The 22487-nt window shown below is 40.4% G+C and overlaps 1 protein-coding gene across 4 annotated transcripts in view; it reads left to right on the top strand.

The window, feature by feature from the left end:
* Positions 1–21965, top strand: part of SMPD3 (sphingomyelin phosphodiesterase 3) — a 52981-nt gene extending 31016 nt beyond the window's left edge. For all 4 annotated transcript variants that reach the window (XM_042821697.1, XM_042821698.1, XM_042821695.1 and 1 more), the window contains exons 4-8: positions 3720–3875; positions 8573–8662; positions 9915–9978; positions 15614–15776; positions 17270–21965. In XM_042821697.1, the coding sequence (XP_042677631.1) occupies positions 3720–3875; positions 8573–8662; positions 9915–9978; positions 15614–15776; positions 17270–17371 (575 nt within the window). In that variant the 3' untranslated portion in view covers positions 17372–21965. The remainder of the gene's footprint in view (positions 1–3719; positions 3876–8572; positions 8663–9914; positions 9979–15613; positions 15777–17269) is intronic.
* The last annotated feature ends 522 nt before the right edge of the window (positions 21966–22487 follow it).

Raw genomic sequence — 22487 nt, 5'->3', positions numbered from 1 at the left:
GTCAGAGAGGGGAGAAATGGAGATAGCAGACTGTCACAGGTTCTGAACTTGCTCTATTTCTAGAGCTGCAATGCTTTCTTCTGTGGTTTTCGGGCGTACGGTGCTGCTCCGAGGCTCGTGATTGTCAACAAGGGAGATGTATGTCACTGTGCAGCTAACGCTTTTTTAGTAATGATGGTGCATGCTGCCTGTTGTCTTTCACAGCATCTTCCTGAAATGTTTTTGCATGTCTTTCTTCTATGTTTTTCTCAATAGTTTCCTGTTTTGGAGAATTTTGCCTCTTTGTGTCTATTAAGTGGTTTTTATGTTTAGTAAGTGACTTTGCTGTGTTCTGTTTCAGGTTGTTGTCATAGTTTTATGCCCTCATTGGTAGTGGCTGTATTATCTGATCACTCATCCTAAGCAAAAATATGCCAGATAGATACTTCCAGAAAATGAAACAGGATTCTGTCAATTCAGGGATCAATTAGACAGCTCTTAGACAGCCAAGTAATATAAAATCAGGACTTTGTGTAGAACAAGATAAGTTACTGTAGTCTTGTCATTACACACCAAGCTAGTAGTTGCAAGGCAGGCCAGAAGAGGTTATCTCTCTCTCCTTAGAGATAAGCTAGGATAGAAAGATGCAGGTGATGCAAAAGGAGTGTCTGTGAGTGTGAATAAGCTTCGCTATGAGAGAGATGGCTCTGGAGGGATCTTTAATTAATGTCTGTGAATGGCTGATGTGAGGGTGTGAGGAAGACAAAGGCAGGCTCTCCTTGGTCGTACCTAGTAACAGAACAAGAGGCAATGAGCACAAACTCAAATGCAAGAAAGAGCATTTAAACAAAGCAAAACTCCTTTATAGTGAAGGTGACTGAGCACTGGAGCAAGCTGCCCAGAGGCTGGGGAGTCTCCATCCACAGAGACACTGCAAGCCCAGCTGGACAGTTGTGAGGGGCCTATATGTGAGCATGCTTGGGCAGAGCCCATGGACGAGATGGTTACCAAAAGGCCCTTGCAACTTCTTCCTTTCCCTGAAGCTGCATCTTTAGTTAAGCAGAATGCAAACGTTAGTCACACGCTCTGTTTGTAGTCAGTCACTATCACCTGCTGTGGGCCGTAGTTGTTCCATGTGACCTACTTCTTGTGCTTTTGTCTAAATACATCTTAACTGTCGGGTTTTCTTGTGCTCTGTAGTATACTGGTATGCACGATCAGCAAATATGTCAAGTGCACTTCTGCACTGTATGTGCACTGTGGTAGCAAGGGGGTTTTCCAAGAATTCAGTGGACTGGATTTGTGTCAAGCAGTGTGATTAGGGTATTATCTGAATGTTATGTACAAGTACTAGAAACTGTAGGTCAGGGAATAGTTCCAAAAACTCTTGTATGAATTTGTGTATTACAGCCCATCTGTTACAGATTTGTTGGGAATACCTGAAGATTAGAAGGAAAAAAAATCAGATTACTTGTTGTTTGAATTAACAGCCTGAAGAGATGAGTCACTGTCAGAACCTACTTGAAGGTCTCTTTTCCTGGTCATGTTCTTTTCAATATTTCATGCATTTATTTAGGATTGTATCAAACCGCACTTGGTGGAAAGTTTTTGATTCTGTTTGCATTTAACTGTCACCTTAACAGAGCCTGCCCCCGGTATTCTGGGAAGTTCAACCACTCCCAGGTTAACTGTGTTAGGAGAATGAAGGTCTGGTGACTGAAATGTGTGCTAATGCAGTTACAGCATGTTGCAGTTTTCACATTTTAAAAGCCTATAAAGTGCAGGTGGCAAGCTCAGGTGAGATGACTGATTAACAAGCTGTGAGGATGCAGACTTAAATACTCACGATCTCCACAGTGAATCACCACTGAAAGTGGCTCTGGACATACATAACTGATGTTCCTAATTGTGACTTACAACATTTTAACAGCCATCACAGGCTAGCAAAGTAGAATCATTTTGGTTAATGGTCTGTAGGTTAAAAGAAAATTCTAATAAGAACAAGTGACTTTGGGCTCACTGTTTTTGCTTATGATTGTGGAATTTGAAAACAAATCTTCTCTTTGAAGAGATGGCCTGAATTGACATTATTTCATGTCTGAAACAAGCAAAGTTGTAACTTCATGACACGTACAGTGAAAACAAAAGGAAAGGAAAGACAATGTAGTAAACAATTATTCCTAGAATGTGTCTCTTCCTACTTCTTTCCCCCTATAAAGCTTTCACTGATTCTCTTAAAATGGTTACAGTGATTAATTCTTTCTTAGACTTTGTCACCTAATGTGCTTGAAATTAAGGGTAGGTAGTTGCCATAATTAAAAGAGCTGGTTTGTGTCAGTTTCACAAACAAAGAGCATTTGGCAACCAATCATCCATGTCACTTATAAACACAGGGGCACAACTTCAGCACTCGTAGTCATAACTTCCCTGCAGCCAGTGAAAAGGATCTGACTTTATCTCTGAAGTACAGCCTATCTGAGGTACACATGTTGTACACAGACCTTTAGAAATATGAAAAAATACTTTCAGCTTAGTAATTCTTACTTGAACATAAGCAGAACCCTTCCTTGGATGGATTACTACTGTATGAGTAAATTGAATGTTGACGTATAAATCCTAGTAACATTTGAAAGTTAAATTTTTCATTTTTTAAATTTAGAAAGCAAAGAAAGATCAAGTGGTTTGCTGCAGAACATGCTGTCCAGACTTGGCCAAAGGGTGATATTTATTCTGAATTCCCAATCATTAATTTAGCGTATCGTATCATCTTCCACTCGTGGCCAGGAACATGATTGTTGGTCAGTTTCCTGCAGCACAGGTGTCCTGTCTTCCTGTTTCTTCAGGAGTGCCTATTATGATTCCAGAAGAAGATATTTACATCATCAAGACACGGTTCCTAACGAACTCCATTCTGGGCTAAGCCTTATGTAACGAGTATGCTATTATCCATGCCACTTTTTAATTTCACACCTTTTTTTCTCAAGATGTCTAACAATAGCATAGCAAATAATATCACCATATTATTAATTACAGAAATGTGTCCATGCTTAAACAACTACAGAAGTTGTTCACCCGTTAGTACTATTGCAGAAATTTGACTTTTACTGAAGTGTTTGTGAAGATTCTTGTGATTTCTATCTGCTCATACTGTATCAGGTATCCTACAGAAAAAGCTGGTTGAAACCACATAACTAAGACACTTCCCTACACAAATTCATATGTGCAGTGTTTCATAACCGAAGGCTGGATTTTCATCTGTTGTTATTCTACGTAAGAATTTTGAATACACCTAATTGTATAGGTGAAATTCCTTTTATTGCAGACAAGGCCCTGCAAGGCTAGCATACCACTTACACCTCTCATAAATCTGAGGCTTCAAATGGCCTTGTCTAGGCTCAGTGATGCATGTGCTAAGTTTGGTGGGGTTCTTTCCTTATTTTAAAGAGAAGGCGCTCCTTTAATTTTGTTGCCTCTATCTGCCCTGCTGAAGGGATTATGTTTGATGGATAGTAGAGAAAATGAGATTGGAATTGCTGCACCTTATTTTTCTCTTCCTAGTTTGCTTTAATCTCAATATCCTCTAAGTGAAACAGGTAAGATTCTGACCATGCTCTGCTCTGTCCACTGGGCCATAGCAATGGCCCTAGTGATTTTGCTGGATGCACCACAGGCATGCAATGTTCTGAGTGTCACGCTAAAAGAAAGGCCTTATTTCTTGACATTTCTTTTTTCCTTTGCAGGAGACACTACTGTTCGATGTGAGCAACTGGATATGCTTCAAGATTGGCTGTCTGAATTCAGAAAATCTACCTCCTCCTCCAGCACAGCCAATCCAGAGGAGCTGGTGGCTTTTGATGTAATTTGCGGAGATCTCAACTTCGATAACTGCTCCTCTGGTAAGATAAGCTTTGCCTTTCCTTGCATGTGCCTAATCCGACATGGGATAGCAGAGTTCTTGATACATTCATTCTGTGGGTTACAGCAGTGTACTAACTAGTGACTGGCTTGTGCAAGGGAAGGCTTAAGAAACGTCTTAAGATAAGTCTTGTCATGAGCCAAGAAGAGCAGCTCACGCAAATTCTGCCTAGTTATTAAACATGATGGGTTTTAAGGCACAAAGGGCAGCAATTTGCAACTTGTTGCAGTAGCAACAGTGAGAAGAATCTAGTTGTTTGATGTTACTTGTGTGAGGTAAATGTGCTAAAACACATCATATAATTTCAGTTATTAATAAAAGGGGTGCGTGCTACAGGATTTTTGCAGGAAAAAAAAATCTTGCAATTAATAGCCTTTTGATTGTGCATGTACACAGATGCAAGAGTTTAATGCCCCATAGAGAACTCAACATCACTAAATCGATCTTGGAAAAAATTAATGGATGGCTGTGTACCTTCCATGGCTTTTATTTGAGTTGAAATTGTTTTTATTGCGAGTTGAAAAACAAAGAATTTTAAATGTTTTCTTCTATATTTGGAAGCAGGGGGCACTGGAAAAAAGAACACCAGAGAACCGTAATTAATGGCTGGTGAATTTATAGACAGCAGCCTTTTCAAACATAGATAGTATACTGTTAACAGTTATACAGCACAACAGAGTGGTGCTATATCATCTCTGCTTCCCTCTTGGTACAGTTCATGCATCCAGCAGAGTTCCTTGCTTTATGCAGTGGCAATGAACTACTGGTTTGCAGCCGGCATGTGGATCAGCAGAGCTGACGGCTGCAAGGCCAGCTGCATGGCTGGGCCAGAACTGAAGTACTGAGATAAGAGCATAAGCCAGGTACGGTGAGGGGTGTTCAGTCATTGAGATTTCATCTGTGCACTGTGTTACAGGGTGCAGAGTACAGGTAAGCTCAAGCTGCAGCTTTCAATTGGGGATTCAGCAATTAGAAAAATAAAATTGTGTGAGAAGGAACGGACTCCCACAGGCCCTCTGGTCCAGCTCCCTGCAGTGAAAAAAGGCATGTACACATCCAGGCTGGATGTGGCTCTGGGCAGCTTGGTCTGGTGGTTGGCAGCCCTGCACATAGGAGGGGGGTTGAAACTGGATAATCATTGTGGTCCTTTTCACCCCAGGCCATTCTATGATTCTTTGAAATACGGCTCGATCATGTGCTCAGAGCCCCATCCAGTCTGACCTTGGGTGGCTCCAGCAATGGGGCATCAACAACATATCTGAACAACCTCTTCAGACTATTGAGTTTGTAGATTAGCAGGTGAATATGTGATCATCATCACATGTGAATTCTGTAGTCTTCATAAAAAGCCTAGGTAATTGGGACAGAGAGGAACAACTACTCCAATAATTTACAACAAAATAAAGCAAAATAAGCATTGTCAGATCATAAAAATAGGTACCATTCTCTCATCTCATGGCTTGTATCAGATACTTGTAATGGAAGATTTTAGCAAAGTCAGAGAAACAATTAATTGAGAAGAGACCACCAACCCAAAACAGCCTTACTGTTCATTTCTAGCTCATCGGTACAAAAAGTAATTTAATCACAACTATCTGATCTGAAATAAACTCAGAACGGCCGGAGGAGGTGTTCCAACTCCAAATCCATTATGGGTAGTGGAAATGAACAGTAAGCAGAAAGTAAACAGAATGCTGCAGTGAAACCAAGTTTTTCAGGACAATACAAAGGTAGCAGGAGTTGGGAAAAAAGGAGGAAATTCAGTCAGTAACAGTCTTCAGCTAGCCACGCTGCTTCAAGAGAAGGCTGAAGAGGTAACTGGAGCAGTCCCAGTGAAGGGAGACAGGAGCTGGGGGATGCAAATGGGCACAGCTACTTCTGTTTGACTGCAGTTCCAGCTGCAGTATTCTTGGATGGATGCAACAGCTGAAGGCAAATACATCCTTCAAGGAAATAAACTATCTTCTGCACACCAAAGGGGATCCTGCCCAGTCAGACTGTGATAGTCCGCATGAGGGGCCATATAGCATGAAGAGAAAGACGTGGGTGAAGCTGTGAGGTAATGTGTGTGCTCAGCATCCTCTGACTGAGAAGTTCTGGTACTCTAACCAGTACCTTGAAGTACAAAGCAAAATTAGTGCCTTTGTGACTTGTCTTTTTAAGGCAAAAGAAAACACAACTATTTGTTTTTGCAAATATAGTCGTAAATGTTGCAACTAATAATAAAGACACAATTAAAACATAGCTTATAAGAATGTTTTTGTTATCTGTAACTTATTCATACTCTGTTCTCCTTTAAAATTCACTTGGTCTGGGAAGTGAAATTAAGCTGGCTATTTGTTATTTGTAGATTGCTTTGCTTCCTTATGCACCAAGCAAGATTAATGCAGTGTTTTAAAGTTGGCATGTATTCTTGTCCATTTTACATTACTCATTGTTTTAAGGACATTCGTTAGGATTGCAGCAACTGAGCTGCTGGGTTTTTCTGCCTTCTATAATCAGCTTTCTGTAATTCTGGGTATGGGTTGTTTTTGGTGTTCTTTCCCACGCCACAGATTGATACAGCAAATAATTAACGTTGTTGCAGTGAATATCAAGCTTCTATTCTTAGATGTATTTACAGCACAGTTTTCATAGACCTCCAGGTTCATGAATAACCTTATTCTCTTGACAAATATTCTGAAATTAAGTTCTCCCTCCTAGCTATGGGGAACGATATCACAAATAGAGAATTCTCACTTACTTGAAACACCTTCCTGTCAGGTTTGTCTCACCAGTGTACAGTTTGATTGTTTTTAACCTTTTAGTTTATCATAAAAAACCCTTCCAGTCAGATGAGTCCAAGTTTGTCTCATCAGCTCTGATTTCTATCAGTGCCACAGTGGCAAACTGATCCTGGCAAAATTTTAGCCTGTCTTATTTTTAAAGTTTGCAGCCATTTGATATCACAAGGGAAAGCCCATGGAAATAAGCAATTGCACAGACTACATTCTAGACTATTCCAGAAAAATAAAAGAAACCAACAAGCCAATTGGCTGTTCAGACTGAAAGAACAATTCGCTGCATTGCACACCTGACAAGTTTTTAGGAGGTCAGTCCTTCAATCCTCTGCCCAGGCTCCAAGATATCCTTTTACAGTCTCCTTGCAACTGTGAAGTAATTTTGAATGTAGAGAGCTGATTAGATGTTGGGGAAAAAGCTGGAATCATGTAGTGAGGCTCATCAGCTGGGGTGGATGCATTCGCTGAAAGACCATCAGCTGTGTTAATCACTCTTAATGTCAAAATGAGAAAGTGCTGTACACACTCAGAATTACTGTACTCCACACTGCCTCCTGTGTTGCGCTTCCTCCTTAACAGGGAGAGGTTAACAGTTCCTATATCAGGCAAGAACACTATTTTGCAAATGGAGAACCAATTTGATTCCTATGGTGTGTAAGCTGCCTTGTCTCTAAATATGCACAGCTCACAATTCAAAAGTTTCTGACTTTAGGGGTCCATTCTCATGCCTACTTTCATACTCTGTAGTCTTGCCAATAGTCAGTGGTAGCAGCAGCAGCTCCAAATGCAGGTGAATATTCCACCAATCCCAAGAGAAGACTCTGTGTTGCTTAGAAATTTTACACAGAATCACAGAATTGTAGGGGTTGGAAGGGACTTCCAGAGCTCATCGAGTCCAACCCCCTGCCAAAGCAGGTTCCCTACAGCAGGTCGCACAGGTCGGCATCCAGGCAGGTCTTGAACATCTCCAGAGAAGGATTTTAAGCTTGTAAAAGGTGGAAGTGCTTTGAGAAAGGAAGTAACTGGGACCTACTGCCAGTTTCTTTGCTATTTAACAAAACTGGAATTGCAGCAGCTGGTATTTTCAAGTTGTGATTGTACTTGCTCCTACGTACAATGATCACTATGTTATAGTGATAGGGCGCACAGAACTACAACTCATATTTATACTGAGCTTCTGAAATTGTAATGTATGTATTTTTCTAGGGCTACTGTTAAATTTAGTGATCCTAGGAGCTTGATGCACTGTTGGGCTTTAAACGCAAGAAACAGAGTAGCAATTAACAAGAGATTAATTTGAAAGCTGAGAGATCGTGATGATTATATTTAGAATGTCTTTAATGCTTCAGATGATATCTCAAGTGAATTATCAATTGCCTGTCCTTTGTCTTATCTATTACAGCTTGAAACACATTCAGTCAATTCTTCTGAAGCAAGCACAGCACTAACTTTCATCTCCAGATTTACTGAGGTGTATATATAAATCCCCAGCAGCCACCTACTGCGCCATCATGAAGTCAGTCCAAATCTCTGCATCATCTGATCTCAACAAAAGTTTTCTATGACTATAAGCATATACAGTGCAAACACGAACGGCAGAGTAAGGCAATGTGTCAGGAAACCTTCAGTTTAGAAACTAATAAATACTATCTTTTGTAGATAGACTTGGTAGGAAAACAGACATTAATTAGCAGCATTTGTTGGAATTTCTGGTTAAGACAGGATATTGCTGTGCAGTAAAACTGCCAAACTAGTTCAACCAGTTCTCTAGAAAATGCACATATTCTGAATAGGAAGGAAGGCTTACCTTTTATTTTGCAGTAGAACATACAAACAATTGTCCACAGGCTTACAATACACAGCTGATGTCCCTTTTCTTGTGCTTCCTTCCCTGCAGAGGACAAGCTGGAGCAACAGCATTCTCTGTTTACACACTACAAAGACCCATGTCGAATTGGTCCAGGGGAGGATAAACCATGGGCAATAGGTAAGATATTCTCTAGCCATCAGTATATCAGCTCTTGTCTGTCACTCACAGAACACCTATCAGCAGCAGGCAGTACAGCTAACTGGCAGTAACTGTTTGACTAAGACCAAATATTTGCAAGGAGTTTATCTCAAAGGCAGCAGCATGTATTCTGTAAATCTTAACAATGTTTTGTTGAATTTTAATTTAGAAGGAAATAGACATGTCAAACGAGTCCAGTCTAGAGCTTATGTACCAAGCCACTTGAATGCCTTCCTACCCTTACTCTACTTTTTAAATAATATCTAGATCACTTTGCAAAGAGAGCGAAATTATTGTTTCTGTGTTTTCTGTATGCAGTGAAAAGGTGCACCTTTTGATTAGAGTTCAGTCTGGTGTTACAGAAACATTGTGAGGCTGTACTAGTAATTCAGCAATGTTAGGAACTTGTAGGGTTCACCTTATATAAGATTTCACAGAACTCAGATACTCAAGCATGCTGAAACTCAGATGAGCTCAGTACAGTTTTCAGTGAACAAACAGCTTTTTTTCCTATAGGAGCAATTACAACTGTGAAGATGCTAAATGTAAGAATTTGGGACTACTTATTGATGTGGTTTTACTCTGTTGTAACAGAAAAGTTTCTCTGCCCTTTAAACTCGAAAGGCGCAGACAATATTTTGAAAGGTTTAGAGAGAGAAGTCACTTTTAAAGACTAAGCAAAGGCTCATCTAGAGTGTAAGTAACGAACAGGCCAGGTCCTCGTCATTAGAACCAATTATCTTTTGCTAATTTCTTGTGCATCTGGTTTGAAAATAGGATACAAGAAAAAAAATTAAGGCAAAAATTAGTAAGGAACAGGAGACAGCAACAGGTAAGAGTAAAGTTCAAGTTTTGATTGGAAAGCCTACCAGGAAAACAGAAGAGACTTAGCTAAGCACTGTGCTGTAGGTAAAGTGGAAAGAATAACGTATGGAGGGAGACAGCAAAAGAGAAGGTACTAAGTATTGTCATCCTCACTGTTACAAAGTGTATTATTACGTCTGTTCTAAAAATCATCTCTCAGACTGAAAGCATCATTTAGTCTGGTGTGAGATGCAGCCTCTGTAATAACTGCTATGGATACTACTTGTGTAACACAGAAGTGAATATAAACAGCGTTTTCAAATCAGAACAGAGTTGTCCCCCATCCCTGCCACATACACTGTCCTCAGATGCTTTTTGAGAGGCAAGTACAGGGCACGTGCTGGGACATTTCCCTTTCTGTTCACAGGTACCTTGCTGGATCCTGAAGGATTATATGATGAAGAAGTGTTCACTCCAGACAACCTACAGAAGTACGTAACTCCTGCTTCTCCCACATATTCTAAACAATTCTTTAAAAAGCCAGTTCATTGCTTGCTATTTAACATTTCATAAATTGTGCTGTTTTTGGACTGTAACGTACATATATATATATATATAATTTTTTTTTAACTATGGAAGTCTTGGGGTAGAGGGAAGAAAGGGAAGGAAAAACAGCTCCTTCTCAAAGCCAGATAGAATTGGCTTCAGTGGGTGAAAAGATGAGAGCAACTGCTGTCAGTGTGTTTTGTTTCTAGAGTTAGTCCTACCTGAACAGGTCCCTAGGAGGAGGAACTCTGAGCACTGCCGAAAAGGGCATGCAGGCAGCTTGTCTGAAGATCTCTCTACAGGCAGTCAGTTCCATGGCAGTGGCACTGTAAAGGACAGAAACAAAAGTGAAATGTAATTTTCCTCAAATAAATTTAAGAAGAAAAAAAATATCGTAAGGTTTGAAACAACCCATTAACTAGAAAGCTTGCAAATCTCAGTAAGAAGCAAGCTCACAAATATAGAGAGAGGAATCTATTAAAAACAAAAACATCAGACATAACTAGGAATGTAACTGACTGTCTTTCAGAAATGCTAGTACAGCACTGCTTTGGAAGAGTTCAGTACTTGTTTTGTGTTAGAGCAGTTCCACCACATACAGAAACCCTCTTAATTTGTAAGAGCCCTAAGCTGAACTTTTTGATTACCTATGCATTAATATTATGAATATGAATTACCTATGCTGAGTAATATGCCAGTGGAAAGAAATTAATTAGCTTTGTACACTTTAGAGCCGCAGTTAATGACGTGCTCAGCCTTTGTGCACCTTCTCTGCCTTCATAGCCAGTTTCATGGACAAAGTGTATTATCACCATGACTAACTACAGATGTCCTAGCATTTTGTTATGAGAATATACTGAAGAAGTTAAGATATCTGAATGAATAAGTGTGCAGATTCTTCAACTAGTGCATGCAGAGGAAATGGTGCAGCCCACAGGCACAATTGACCTCGGTGCTTTTATTCAGAAGTGCAGAGCATGGCATCGATGGACGCTCAGGTGAAGGCCCCGAAGTTTTCCTCTTATCAGTTTTGAACGTACATCTATTGTGTATTGTTATTCCCTTTCTAAGGTCTTGGTTTCGTTTATATTCAAAAGATAAGGATTCGTTACACTCAGTCCTATTTTACACATTCAAAAACCTGCAAAATTTCTGGACATTTCTATTCACATGTTAAAAAACATGAATTTAGTACAGGATTTTGGGCAAGTAAAAGTTAATTTGGCCTCTACAATCAAGTTTGCAAATGCAAATCTGTATGTGGGAGTAACATTCTATTTTATGGTTCCAAAAGCAGGCTTGGAGCTCTTTAAAAAATAAAAAATAAAATCTGTGTTTTCAAGCAGCCTTTTGAGCCAATCTGTCACCAAATTAATTTGGGGATATTTTGCTTTATTCCCTTAAAAGTTACTTGTAATTAAATTCCACTGACGTATCCAAATGATAGACAAATAGCCATTAGATGACCCACAGAGATTGAGAACGTTACTTGTACTACCTAAGTGTGTATACAAGACTTCAGCATGAGATAACTGGAAAACATTCTCCAATTCTGGTAACAGAACATACGTTAAGACTTTCTGACTACTAAAAGTGGCATTCAGTTTTCTTCAATATATGATAATTCTTTTAAACCTATGAGAAAAGCAGTAGCTTCTTATGCACATCTGCAGGATAATGAGGATCTGAATGTGTAAATTATGTAGATGTGCTTTGATATTAGAGAAACAGCTGCTTCTGCAAGAGGCCAAGACAGCCTGTCCTCTCATCCCTGCGAGGTACTGGTAATTGCAGTTGTAGAAATTACCAATAAATGCAGCTAAATTCAAAGTCATTAATGAAAGCCAGCCTTAAAAAAACGTTGGAAGCATTTTTAAAGTGTCTTTCCAAACATTTAAATGAATTACTTAGAGACTATGGAGTGTTATTGCCAGCATTGAAGCTGTGGAGCCCCTTCTAGCTAACAGATAGCATTCAGATACTCAGCAAAACAGGTGACGGCCTGAAATTGAACCATTATTACAATTTTTCAGTAATAAACTTTGATCAAGCTTTACAGATATTTAAAACAGACATTTCAATTGGCAACGTAAGCTATGCAGAGAATTGTTTCTACGTCAGCGGTCTGCTGTAGTTTATAAATAAAATTAAGTAGTTTGCGTTAGCAAGCTAATTAGACAATGAAAGCAGAACAACCTAGTTCTTAAGTCTCTACTTAACGTTAAGTGCAGCATACGTGGAACACTGGAACTGGAGAACCTACTTGGTACAAATAATGAGTAAGGCATTTATAATTATAGAACAACTAATAAGCTGGGCGTAATGATCTGAGGCCCTACTGCAGTGCTAGAAGCTGCACAAGCTGCTGCTCAGAGGCTTCATGAAACGCAAACAGCTGATCTATCGCAACACTGGCATTAAAGCTAGGACCGGAACGAGGCCATTTTAACCTCTGAAACCCTAAACAGAGTCCAGAACAGGAGAGCACCTCACAACACAGCTAAAAAAAAAACAAACAGTGATTTAAAAGGAAATTTTTCTTGACTCCGCTGCCACCAGTGGCTCCAGCCTACTGGCAGGAACACCAGAAAAAGTTTCAGTGGCTTCTCAGCTGAATGGGAGGTGGTCCCTTGAGGAGTAAGCTTACGGCTCCCTTACCTCTGCTGCTCCTCATGCTCCTCTGCTCAAAGCAGCTGCAGGCAGTACTACAAACTAGCAACACAGCAATGCCTGACAGAACTTTCACACTTATGGATTAATTGGGATAGGAGATGTTTAAAGGAAAAAAAGGCCCAATTACTTGTTATCTTGCCTAAAAATTAAGGCAACTATTCTGAAAATAAATAAATCAGATTTAGTTTTGCAGCAGTCATTAGTTCTGTTCACCTTACCTGTTAGAATCTCATAACCTGATCTTTGGTACTTGTCCCTATTTCTTGTAGGGAGAGACAGCAAACCCTTATGAATAAAGTGACAGAAGTTTTAATCAAAAGTAGATGCACCCCCTCTTGCAATTTGTTCTCTGCAGGTATCTGAAAAATAATATTTCTCCTCCTTGCCCAGTTGCCCTGTGTTCACACTCACAAAGACAGAACTGACACTAAAACAAATCCATCTTTTAAATTAATGCATGCAAGTTTTTGTGGATGATACTGCAGCACTAATCAGCAGTTTCTTCTACTTTGTTTCTTAATTGGCTTTGCCAAATATAAATACAATTTTTGGAAGAGGTCAGTTCCATCAAAGAGATTGCTTTCAGGTATTCAATCATTTGCAGTAGTTCTCTAAAATCAGCATGCAAATGGGTTGCAGAGAGTAAGCTAATTTCATACCAGTTATTAGATGACAGTCTAAACTTGCACAGTACATAAAAGGAAGCTTACTTTTATGTAAACTGGTTACTGTAAACTCGAGGAATCTCCAATGCTTCACTAAGTCCAAAGGGAGTTAGGAAATGTCTGACTAAGTAGCTAACTATGTGACTGTAGCTTTGCCACTCTTATCTTCTGGAAGCACATGAAGTACGTGCAGATCTCAACTGACCCAGTCTTACTGACTGTAACATTAATGAGACCTAATCAACTGTACCAAGTACTTTGTCCCCTCTCTGACCAGCCAGAGACTTGAAAGAGACAATTTGACAGAGAAACTATTTAAATCTCAAACACAGAAACATGTTGTGAAGATCTAGTTATTGTCTCTTGTTTTTTTTTTCATTCTGTATATTCACATAAAAAATCTCCCAAACCCATAAAAATTATCCGAAGTCGAGTATTCTAAACTGGGTGATCAAGAGCACTTTATGTTCTTCCAAGGTGAAATTAAAGGCTTTGTACCCACCAGGACCCAAGCTCAGGCGCAGTGTTTCTCTTGCAGCACTTTGATGTAGCTTAATGGTGCAATTGGATCTGGAGCAGATACAAAGAAGGGCAACAAGGCTGTTGAAGGGCTTGGAGAATGTGCCCTACAAGGAGCAACTGAAGGAACTGGGGCTGTTCAGTCTGGGGAAAAGGAGGCTGAGGGAAGACTTACTGCTCTCTTCCAATACCTGAAAGGTGCTTACAGCAGAGCAGGGCTGGTCTCTTACTGGTCACAGGTGATGAGAGGAAACGGCCTCAAGTTGCACCAGGGGAGGTTTAGATATCAGGAAAAGCTTCTCTCCATTAAGGGTTGTTAAGCACTGCAATGGGCTGCCCAGGGAGGTGGACGAGTCACCATCCCGGATGTGCTTCAAAACCGTCTGGAGGTGGTGCTCAGGGACGTGGTTTAGTGGAGGACTGTTAGAGTTCTGGTTAGGTTGTGGCTGAATTCGGTGATCACTGATGTCTTTTCCAACCTGAGCAATTCTATGATTCTACAATGGAAACCACAGAGCCTCATGCTAAGATTTTGGCAGGTAAGTAGTAAAGGAAAATGATTTTCAGGGAGGTGACTGAAAAACATTTGCTTCTGTATTTTGAGCCAGACAGAAAAAAACGCCACCTAGTCTGTCCCTCTCTGCATGCAGTAACCATACAAAACAGCTATCACTGTACTTGTTACATTGAGTGCTATCCTGCAACTGCAGCTCCTGCACTGACATGCACAATCACCTGTTGTCTGTAGAGGCACGGTGGTAGATCTTTTAAATAGAACACAAGATTGTAAAGCAAGTTTGCAGTAAAACAGTACATAATAGCTTAGCAACACAGAATTGTTGTAGAAGAGTAACGGGAACCTTTGTGGGCTATCTAGTCCAAAAATCACATTCAAAGCAGAGCTGACTTCAAAGTCAAATCAAGTTACTCAGGACCTTAATAACCTTCTGTATAAAATACACTGTTAAGGTTTAAGAACCCAAACTAAATATTTTAATGGGAAATGTGCAACTTATCTGCCCAAATACAAGACTTGTACCTGGAGAAGTAATTCTTCATTTTGACTGTTTAATGCATGGCCTGGGGCTGTGTAATCTCTGTGCAAGATGAGGGAAATGAAAATAGTGTCACATTCAGGAATCAAACACCTATTACTTGGTAGTAAAGTAAGCTCAGGGTTCAAGACACATTAACTTGATGCAGAGGATTGCTCAAAACCAACTACCGCGTGCCCAAATGCCAGCTCCTGAAAACCATGCTGCTCATCCATACCCTTTATGTAAACGTGGGTGTCTTCCTTCAAACAGAGGAACACAGAATTGAGAGTATCAAAAGTCCTTAGCTGTGCTGTAAGGTTATCTGCAAATCATCTCCTTTCTGCTGGATTCAGCAATGCTGGAAATCAACTGTGGGTTGCATTCACTACAGAGAGCAGGTCAGCAAGGTTCTCCTCTCAGCTTTTTGTTCTCCTGGCTACAAGAGTAGGTCTGCAGGACCAGCGCACAGCATCAGTGCTGCCAAACAAGGCTGTAAGAGCACCGTTAGTAGTGGTGCAACCTCACGTTGAAAAATTCTGGAAGAAATTGTTCTTCATGCTGCACGTTTAACAGTTCTTTTGGACAAGCATTGCCCTTACTGGGGAGTTGGAGAGAATCCAGCGTAATGCACAAAGGCACAGGATGAGCCAACATTGAATGTAATTTTATTTTTTCCAATGAAACAGGGTGCTGGAAAGTGAAGACGGAAGGAAAGGATACTTAGTCTATCCCACCAGCAAGAACCATGGTTCCAGTCAGAAGGGGAGGAAGGCATCATTGAAAGGAAACGGCAGGAGGATTGACTACATGCTTTATACAGAAGAAGGTCTCTACCTGGAATGGAAAGTGGTGAGTTTCACAGTTAACAAAGAGCCACAGCTCACACAACAGACTTGTCTGGATGGCGCTGCAGCCCCTTCAGCCTGAGTCCCACCTTACATTCCCAGAAAAACACAGTGCTTTGGTATCTTCTACATTAATACAAGTACTGAGTTTGTAAGCCTACTAGATACATTTTAGATGGAGCTGTAGGAACACTTGACCATATGCTGCCCTCCAAAATAAACAGTAAACCTTGTTTCCATTCCGTAAACTTTTGCCAGACAAAATGTTCTGGCTGATGCTTCCCCTACCAACAATCTGAATATTCTTTAATCTTTTAAAGTGTCTGGATGTGCTTTTATTATGCTTATGAAAATTTACAAGTCTGTGATACAAATGCAGGAGCTGACGTGGAGTAACTAGAATGAGAACCTGCAGTGCACTGTCTGCTCCCTCACAGGGGACCTTGCCTTAAACAGAACTCCAGGATGAAAATGACAAACTAGTTCACACTTATTCTGTATAACCCATCGCAATTACCAGAAGAGCAGGTAATCAAGCAATTCAGCATAGCTCAGCAGATGATAACTCCATCCATCTGCACACTCCACAGGCACGGCTGCTGAGCAGCTAACTTTTTTTAAGGCTTTCCATTTCAAATGCAAAAATGCCCACAGTGCATCTGTATGATAAACTCATCTTCCATTCACACAATCAGCGTGTCAAGCCAACATCTGAATGGATTTGACCCAGACTATGCCTCTGATAAGATTCATGCTGACTGCATAAAGAAATACGTGGCCATGAAGAGGCTACGGACTGCTTCCCCTTAGGACATGCTAGTTTACGCTGGCCAAAAAGCTCCTGCAGAGCTGCATCTCTCTGCTTTCTGCAAGCCATTTCAGAGTACTGGCGAAGTTAGTAGCTAGCCTACAGGAGGGGACAGCTGAATTGGGTTAAGAGAACATTAGGATTGTTAATATTCAGCTTTCAGAAGCTGGGAAGCAAGCAGTCTTTCATACAGAAATTTAATTTGATTGTACAACACTTTGCTAGGACAAAGGCTGGAACTGATACACAAGGAGCAGGGTCCTGACCACCTCGTGTTCGCATGAAGCTTAGAATCTCAGCCTAACAAAGTCAGCCTTTCAGCTGTACGCCATGCCCACGGCAGTACAACCTGCCCTTCCAAGAGAGATTTCCTTACAAGTAAGGATTACCTACCACAGCATTACAGATAAGCCTATTGGGAATAACAGTGGTTTACTATAAGCAGAAAGAAAAGGGTACAGCTATAGCCTAAGCAGTGCTCCTGGTTAACTGCATCACTGACGTGCCGTGTGCGACAGAGCACTGATTTACCATCAGTTCCAGCCAATGCCAGACTAGTCCCATACATCTACTAATACCGTAAGGCAGCCAAAAGTAAGCCAAAGAGTGGCTAAAAGATGCATCTTAGTGCACGATATAGCAGATAAATTGTCAAATTTCCTCCTTCTTACTTTTATTTCCACCTGCAGGAAGTAGAAGAGTTCAGCTTTATTACCCAGCTAGCAGGCTTGACAGATCACCTACCAGTAGCAATGCGTCTCATGGTGTCTACAGGAGAAGATGACCCTTAAAACTTACCAGCTTGGAGAGATTAGAAGAAGGAAATGTTAACGATATTAAGAAAATATCACAAGATTGGAATGAACTATTCTGGTGCCACGTTAGGAAAAATGACCAGACCTGACCCAGGCTACTCCCCAGAACGTACCAACAGTGGAGTATAAAAAAAGGGAAGAAATTGAAGGCTGTGGCCAAAAGCCACTGTCACAAGTTGCTCAGGCAACAGGGCAGGCCTGTACTACAATGTTTTCACTGTGGACCGAATGGAACTAAGATGGAAGTCCTAACTCCTTCTGAACCAGTGCCATTCTTACTAAAACATGTTTTTATACTAATATATAGCACAATTTAGTTTGTAATTAGTCTGTGGGTTAGTGCTGCTCAATGGTTTTTTGCTTAATTTCTTTGTATAACTAAGAAGCTAAAGCTTTTTTCTTTTCTTTAGCCTGTTGAAGTTGTAGTAGCGTGCTTGCATCAGTAGCATGCGCCCGCACTGCATGCCACTCTGAGATAAAATAGTAAGATACCATGGGGAATATCAGAATGGAAGTTAATTCAAAAATCAGATACCAGCCAAAACAAGGCATTCTGGGACTAGCAAACCCTTCCATCATTACAGAAAGATATTAAAGCAAACAAAGGAAAACTCTGTTCTATTTGAAAACCAATATTATCCTCTCTCTTTTAAGGATATTTGTAACGAAAAGTAGAATTAAGACATTAAGACATTTTATCACCCTTCTTCCAGCTGCGTTGCCACTGGAACTGTTAAGTGTTTTGTCTGAATAATGACTCCAGAATTGGGCCTTTGCTTTTCTAACCACAAGTCATTCCCTTAAGAAGAAATACGGTTCCCCTGTAATGTTTTTTTTCTCTTATCCACGTGGGGCAGTTCTGAATTATGGTATGGGATGATGTATGTATTACAGTAGAGTGAATAGATTCCTGCAGTACCATTGGGAACACCAGAGCCAACATTCTGCCTTAGCTAGGAAGAGTAAATGGGAAATAGCTTGTAAAATGCATGTTAGATATAGAGTTAACGTAAATGACGTTCTGGGGGAAAGTATAGAACAATGTTTAACCAATAAGGCAGGATTGACTTCATTCTCCAAAGGAATCAGTACACTTGAAGGGAAAGCACAGCACAGGTAGCTAGAGTAGCTAGAGAACTGAACTGTGTCTCAGCATTCAGCAATGACTGCCTTCGAGCTGAGCCTAGAAGCAGTCTGTGAGACACAGCTCATTTGTTACACACTCGCAGACTTCCAGTAGGGGTTTTACAGTAAAATTCATATATTCTTCCCACTGCAGCTCCTTAAATGTGGGGCCGCCCCCAGTTTGCCATCTTATTCCAATGATCTGACCTGCTCAGACTCTATCACTTTAATTTAATTAAAAAAAAAAAAAAAAAAGCTGAGAGTCAGGTCCATAGAGATTTCAATTCAAAAGGGTTTGTGTTGATAGAAAAATGAAATCCCTTGTGTTTTAACCAATACTTAGTTTCTTCTGCTTAATTCCTCTCCAGTACTTGAAGTCTTGCTTCTATATTGCAAGTTCCCCATGTTGAGGAGAATTAGTCTAATACTAACTCCATTAAATAAACTCTTCTTTCAGTTATGCTGGCCACAAACTCCTGATGATCTTGTTATGGTTTAGTTTATACCTGCTAGGAATCAGCTTGAGCTAAATCAAAAGAAATTAGACTTAAATTAGAAATCCTAGTCTGCAGAGCCTCTTGTACTGGCTTAATTAACTACAGTAAACAACTGAACTTATATTTAGATCAGCCTGATTTTGCAAGTTGCAGACTCTTCGTAGTCACGGAAGTTCTGCTCAGACAGCACTGGCTCATTCCCAGGAGGCTGTAGGCCCCTGCTCACACTCTCCCAGGCCCCTCTACCATTGACGTGTCCTACGCCTCATTCCCAGTCCTGGCCTCCCTTCAGCAGAGACTGCCTCTTGCAAGTGTACTGTGCCAAACCATGCGGTACTCTGCAAAGTAACCCATGGGGACTCAAAAAATGGATCCAGACTCAATTCCCCCTTTTGATAAAATTACAAATACAAGTTTACAGCATCAGAGACTTTAGTGTACTGTCCCAGTGCACCACCAGTTTCCCACTTTGTACGTTTCTCTTTATACAGAGGGTGCACGTAAGTGCAATGTGTTTTTCTGGTTTCTTATCTTTCCATCCAATTCAGAAAGACTTGTACCTGAAATAATGCTTTTAATCCTATTTTCTACCTTGCTTGTATTTTATGAACCTTTTTAAAAAAGAAAAAAAAAAATACAAACAGTATCAGTAGCAATTTGTGTGCTGTCCAGCAGCTATTTCTCAGTAGTAAGATTAAATATAAGGTACGGTATTTTTAATAGCTTTCCTAACAATGTAAATTACAATTTGATATCCATTTCGCTAAGTGTCAGTCGCAGGAGCTGAATTTGACACTGTGTGGGACATAGTCATAAACTACTGCCAAACAATCTTTCATTATTTACAGTAAAACCAACTTTGTCTAAATTACTTCAAAATTAGTTCAACAGCTTTGTGCTGACCAAAAATGAGGCACTTTTGTCAACTTTTTGAAATACGTTGAGAAATATTTTTTCAAATTCGAAGTAAACTGTTTTAGATTTTGATGTTCTTAGCTTTTCAGTGATCAGTACATGGATAGATGTAAAGCATTCTCTTTAAACAGTGCACACGCATTTAACCAGTCTAAGTAGTTCTTAACTAATTTACTGTCTTAAGGATCTACCTTTGCAAGAGACTGATGCTGGGAGGTACAGCTGTGTGGCACCACTGTACAGATGCTCCTTGCTTTTTTTGCATTGATCCTGTGCCTTCTGATGCCTTGATAATCTTGCAGAAGTCAGAGAGCATATGTACCGCTAAACTGTACAGAAACTTTCTTTTCCAGAAGAGCAACATCCCGGGTAGAAAACAGTTCAGCTACACTACTACTACTCTTCCATACCCTGTCTCACAAAGAACCGTTCCGACAATGTCAGTGCTGGCAGGATATCAATCATGACAAGCCTTAGACAAGCCTTGTTATTACGTAACAGCATGTTCACATAAAAAATAAAAAAGGGCAGAGTATTCCCAGGAAATTGAACCCTGGATAGCTTTTTTAGATGTCAATCCTACTTTGCTGAAGGACGGCACGACAATTTGTTAGTAGGATGTTATTAATATGAAATTTGAGTTAAGCTTAATCTACTGTTGCTTACCCCACTTTGTATAGGAGTTTCAGATATCATCAAGAAGTGGGTGATAATGCTATTCTTGGTTTAATAACTGCCACTCAACATGGCTACTGTAGATGATGTGTCATCTGTTTTTATAAAAGCTAGATAACATCTTCTGTTTCTCATGTTCAATTTGCATTTCACAATAGCAGTTCTAGAACAAGTGAACAAAAGACACAAATGAGGACAGCTGAAAACTGTGAACTTCCAGAAGATTCAAGGATGTCAGGTCCTTATAAAGTCAGTACCTTTAGATCACTTCAGGAACACAACCTACAGAGAACAGTATGTAGCTTCTCAGGCACGTTCAGAGCCAGTTCCTTTGTGCACTGTTTGGCGGCCTGAAAGGGACACACGAGCCACCTGCTTTCCACCGCAGCTCAGCCACTGAGGCGAGGGTCATAATGCTTCACGCTACGTGAGAAAGTGTTTACCAAATAATTACAGTAGTGGCCAGCTAGCTCTATTGTCATTGCCAACTGGATGCTTAATTGAAGCAGTCCAAAGCAGCTAAACAAACTGTGACACAATGGCTCCGAGGGGAGCCTGCAGCCTTCTGAGGCATGGCCAGCTTAGAGAAACTCTGGAGGAAGCCATCTTGTCTAATGAGTTGACTTGTCTTGTGCAAGAATTATTACAAGGTTTTGTTCCAGAAGCATTCTCAGCTAGTCAGGCTAGAGCTCAGTCCTGCTTGCTGGATAAGACAGTAGGGTTTAAGGAACTTACAAATCCATTATTGTTAATTTTATTTTTTAAATAGCCTTTGTTTGGTGGTCCAGATGAAGCAGATCTGACTGTCTCCAGTTTGGTCTCTGAGCTACCCTCAGATCACATCGGTGTCAGCACATATCATCAGCTCAGAAATGAAGCATTTTCACCTCCTCCTGGCACCGCAGGATGAGAACAGAAATACCTACAATTTTGAGCACTTTGAAAAACTCCCAATTTTACCATTCATTATTATGAGGTTCAAATTCTTACTGAAGGTCTCGTTTTTCCATGCCATCTTGTTTTAAATACAATCTTGATGATTTTAAAATCTTGTATTATTGCTGAGGTTTAGAATCCTGTAAGAATAACAGCCTTTTTTTATTTCAATAATTTTTTCGGTATTGTATCCTTCTGGGACCTAACGTTTTTATATGGTAAGCACACACCTTCTGACATTTTGTTATAAATGTATTAAAAAATAAAAAATTAAATATTTTCATTGGTTTCTTTGCCTGTAAGAAAACCACAACCTTTGACCTGGTAAGAACAAGGTATTTTGAACAACAGGGAGAGGGTTTTTTTTTTGTCTTTTATTGGTGCTGAAAGGAATTACTGGTTGATGCAGACAAGATAATAAAATTTCAAGGCTCAAATGTTTCTTTGCAGTCCCCTTCTTCTGGTTTTGTGGTGCAGGGTCTGATATCACTAACGAAAGTTTCACTCTTAAGATGTAGCTCCTTAATTAAACACTTGCCTGCTGTCTCACTGGAGGATCAAGTGCAGCCCCATTGCGTTGTGCCCATTTTAGTGAGTCTGCAGACAATAAAGGCTGAGAGATCCGAGTGCTTTGAATTCAACAGCCTGGCTTCTACTGCTTACACACCTCCCTGCACAGAAACCCTGCTCAGTTTCAAGGCCTGCAGCGTTCACACAAGCATGCACTTCACCTGCTGCAGGCTGCAGGACTCTGCGCCTCATCCCAAGTCCACACCTTCAGTTTGGGATATTCATACTACACTGCACTCTGCTAGCATTTTATAGATGAACACAACAACAGTTATTATGCAGCTGTGCATCACAGAATGGCCAGGGTTGGAAGAGACCTCAAGGATCACGAAGCTCCAACCCCATGCCACACGCAGGGCCACCAACCTCCACAT

This window comes from Centrocercus urophasianus, unplaced genomic scaffold (genome assembly GCF_019232065.1).
Source record: "Centrocercus urophasianus isolate 14NV4802_14NV808 unplaced genomic scaffold, USGS_Curo_1.0 seq_2, whole genome shotgun sequence".
NCBI classification, from domain to species: domain Eukaryota; kingdom Metazoa; phylum Chordata; class Aves; order Galliformes; family Phasianidae; genus Centrocercus; species Centrocercus urophasianus.
This window is presented reverse-complemented; position numbering and strand designations above follow the sequence as displayed.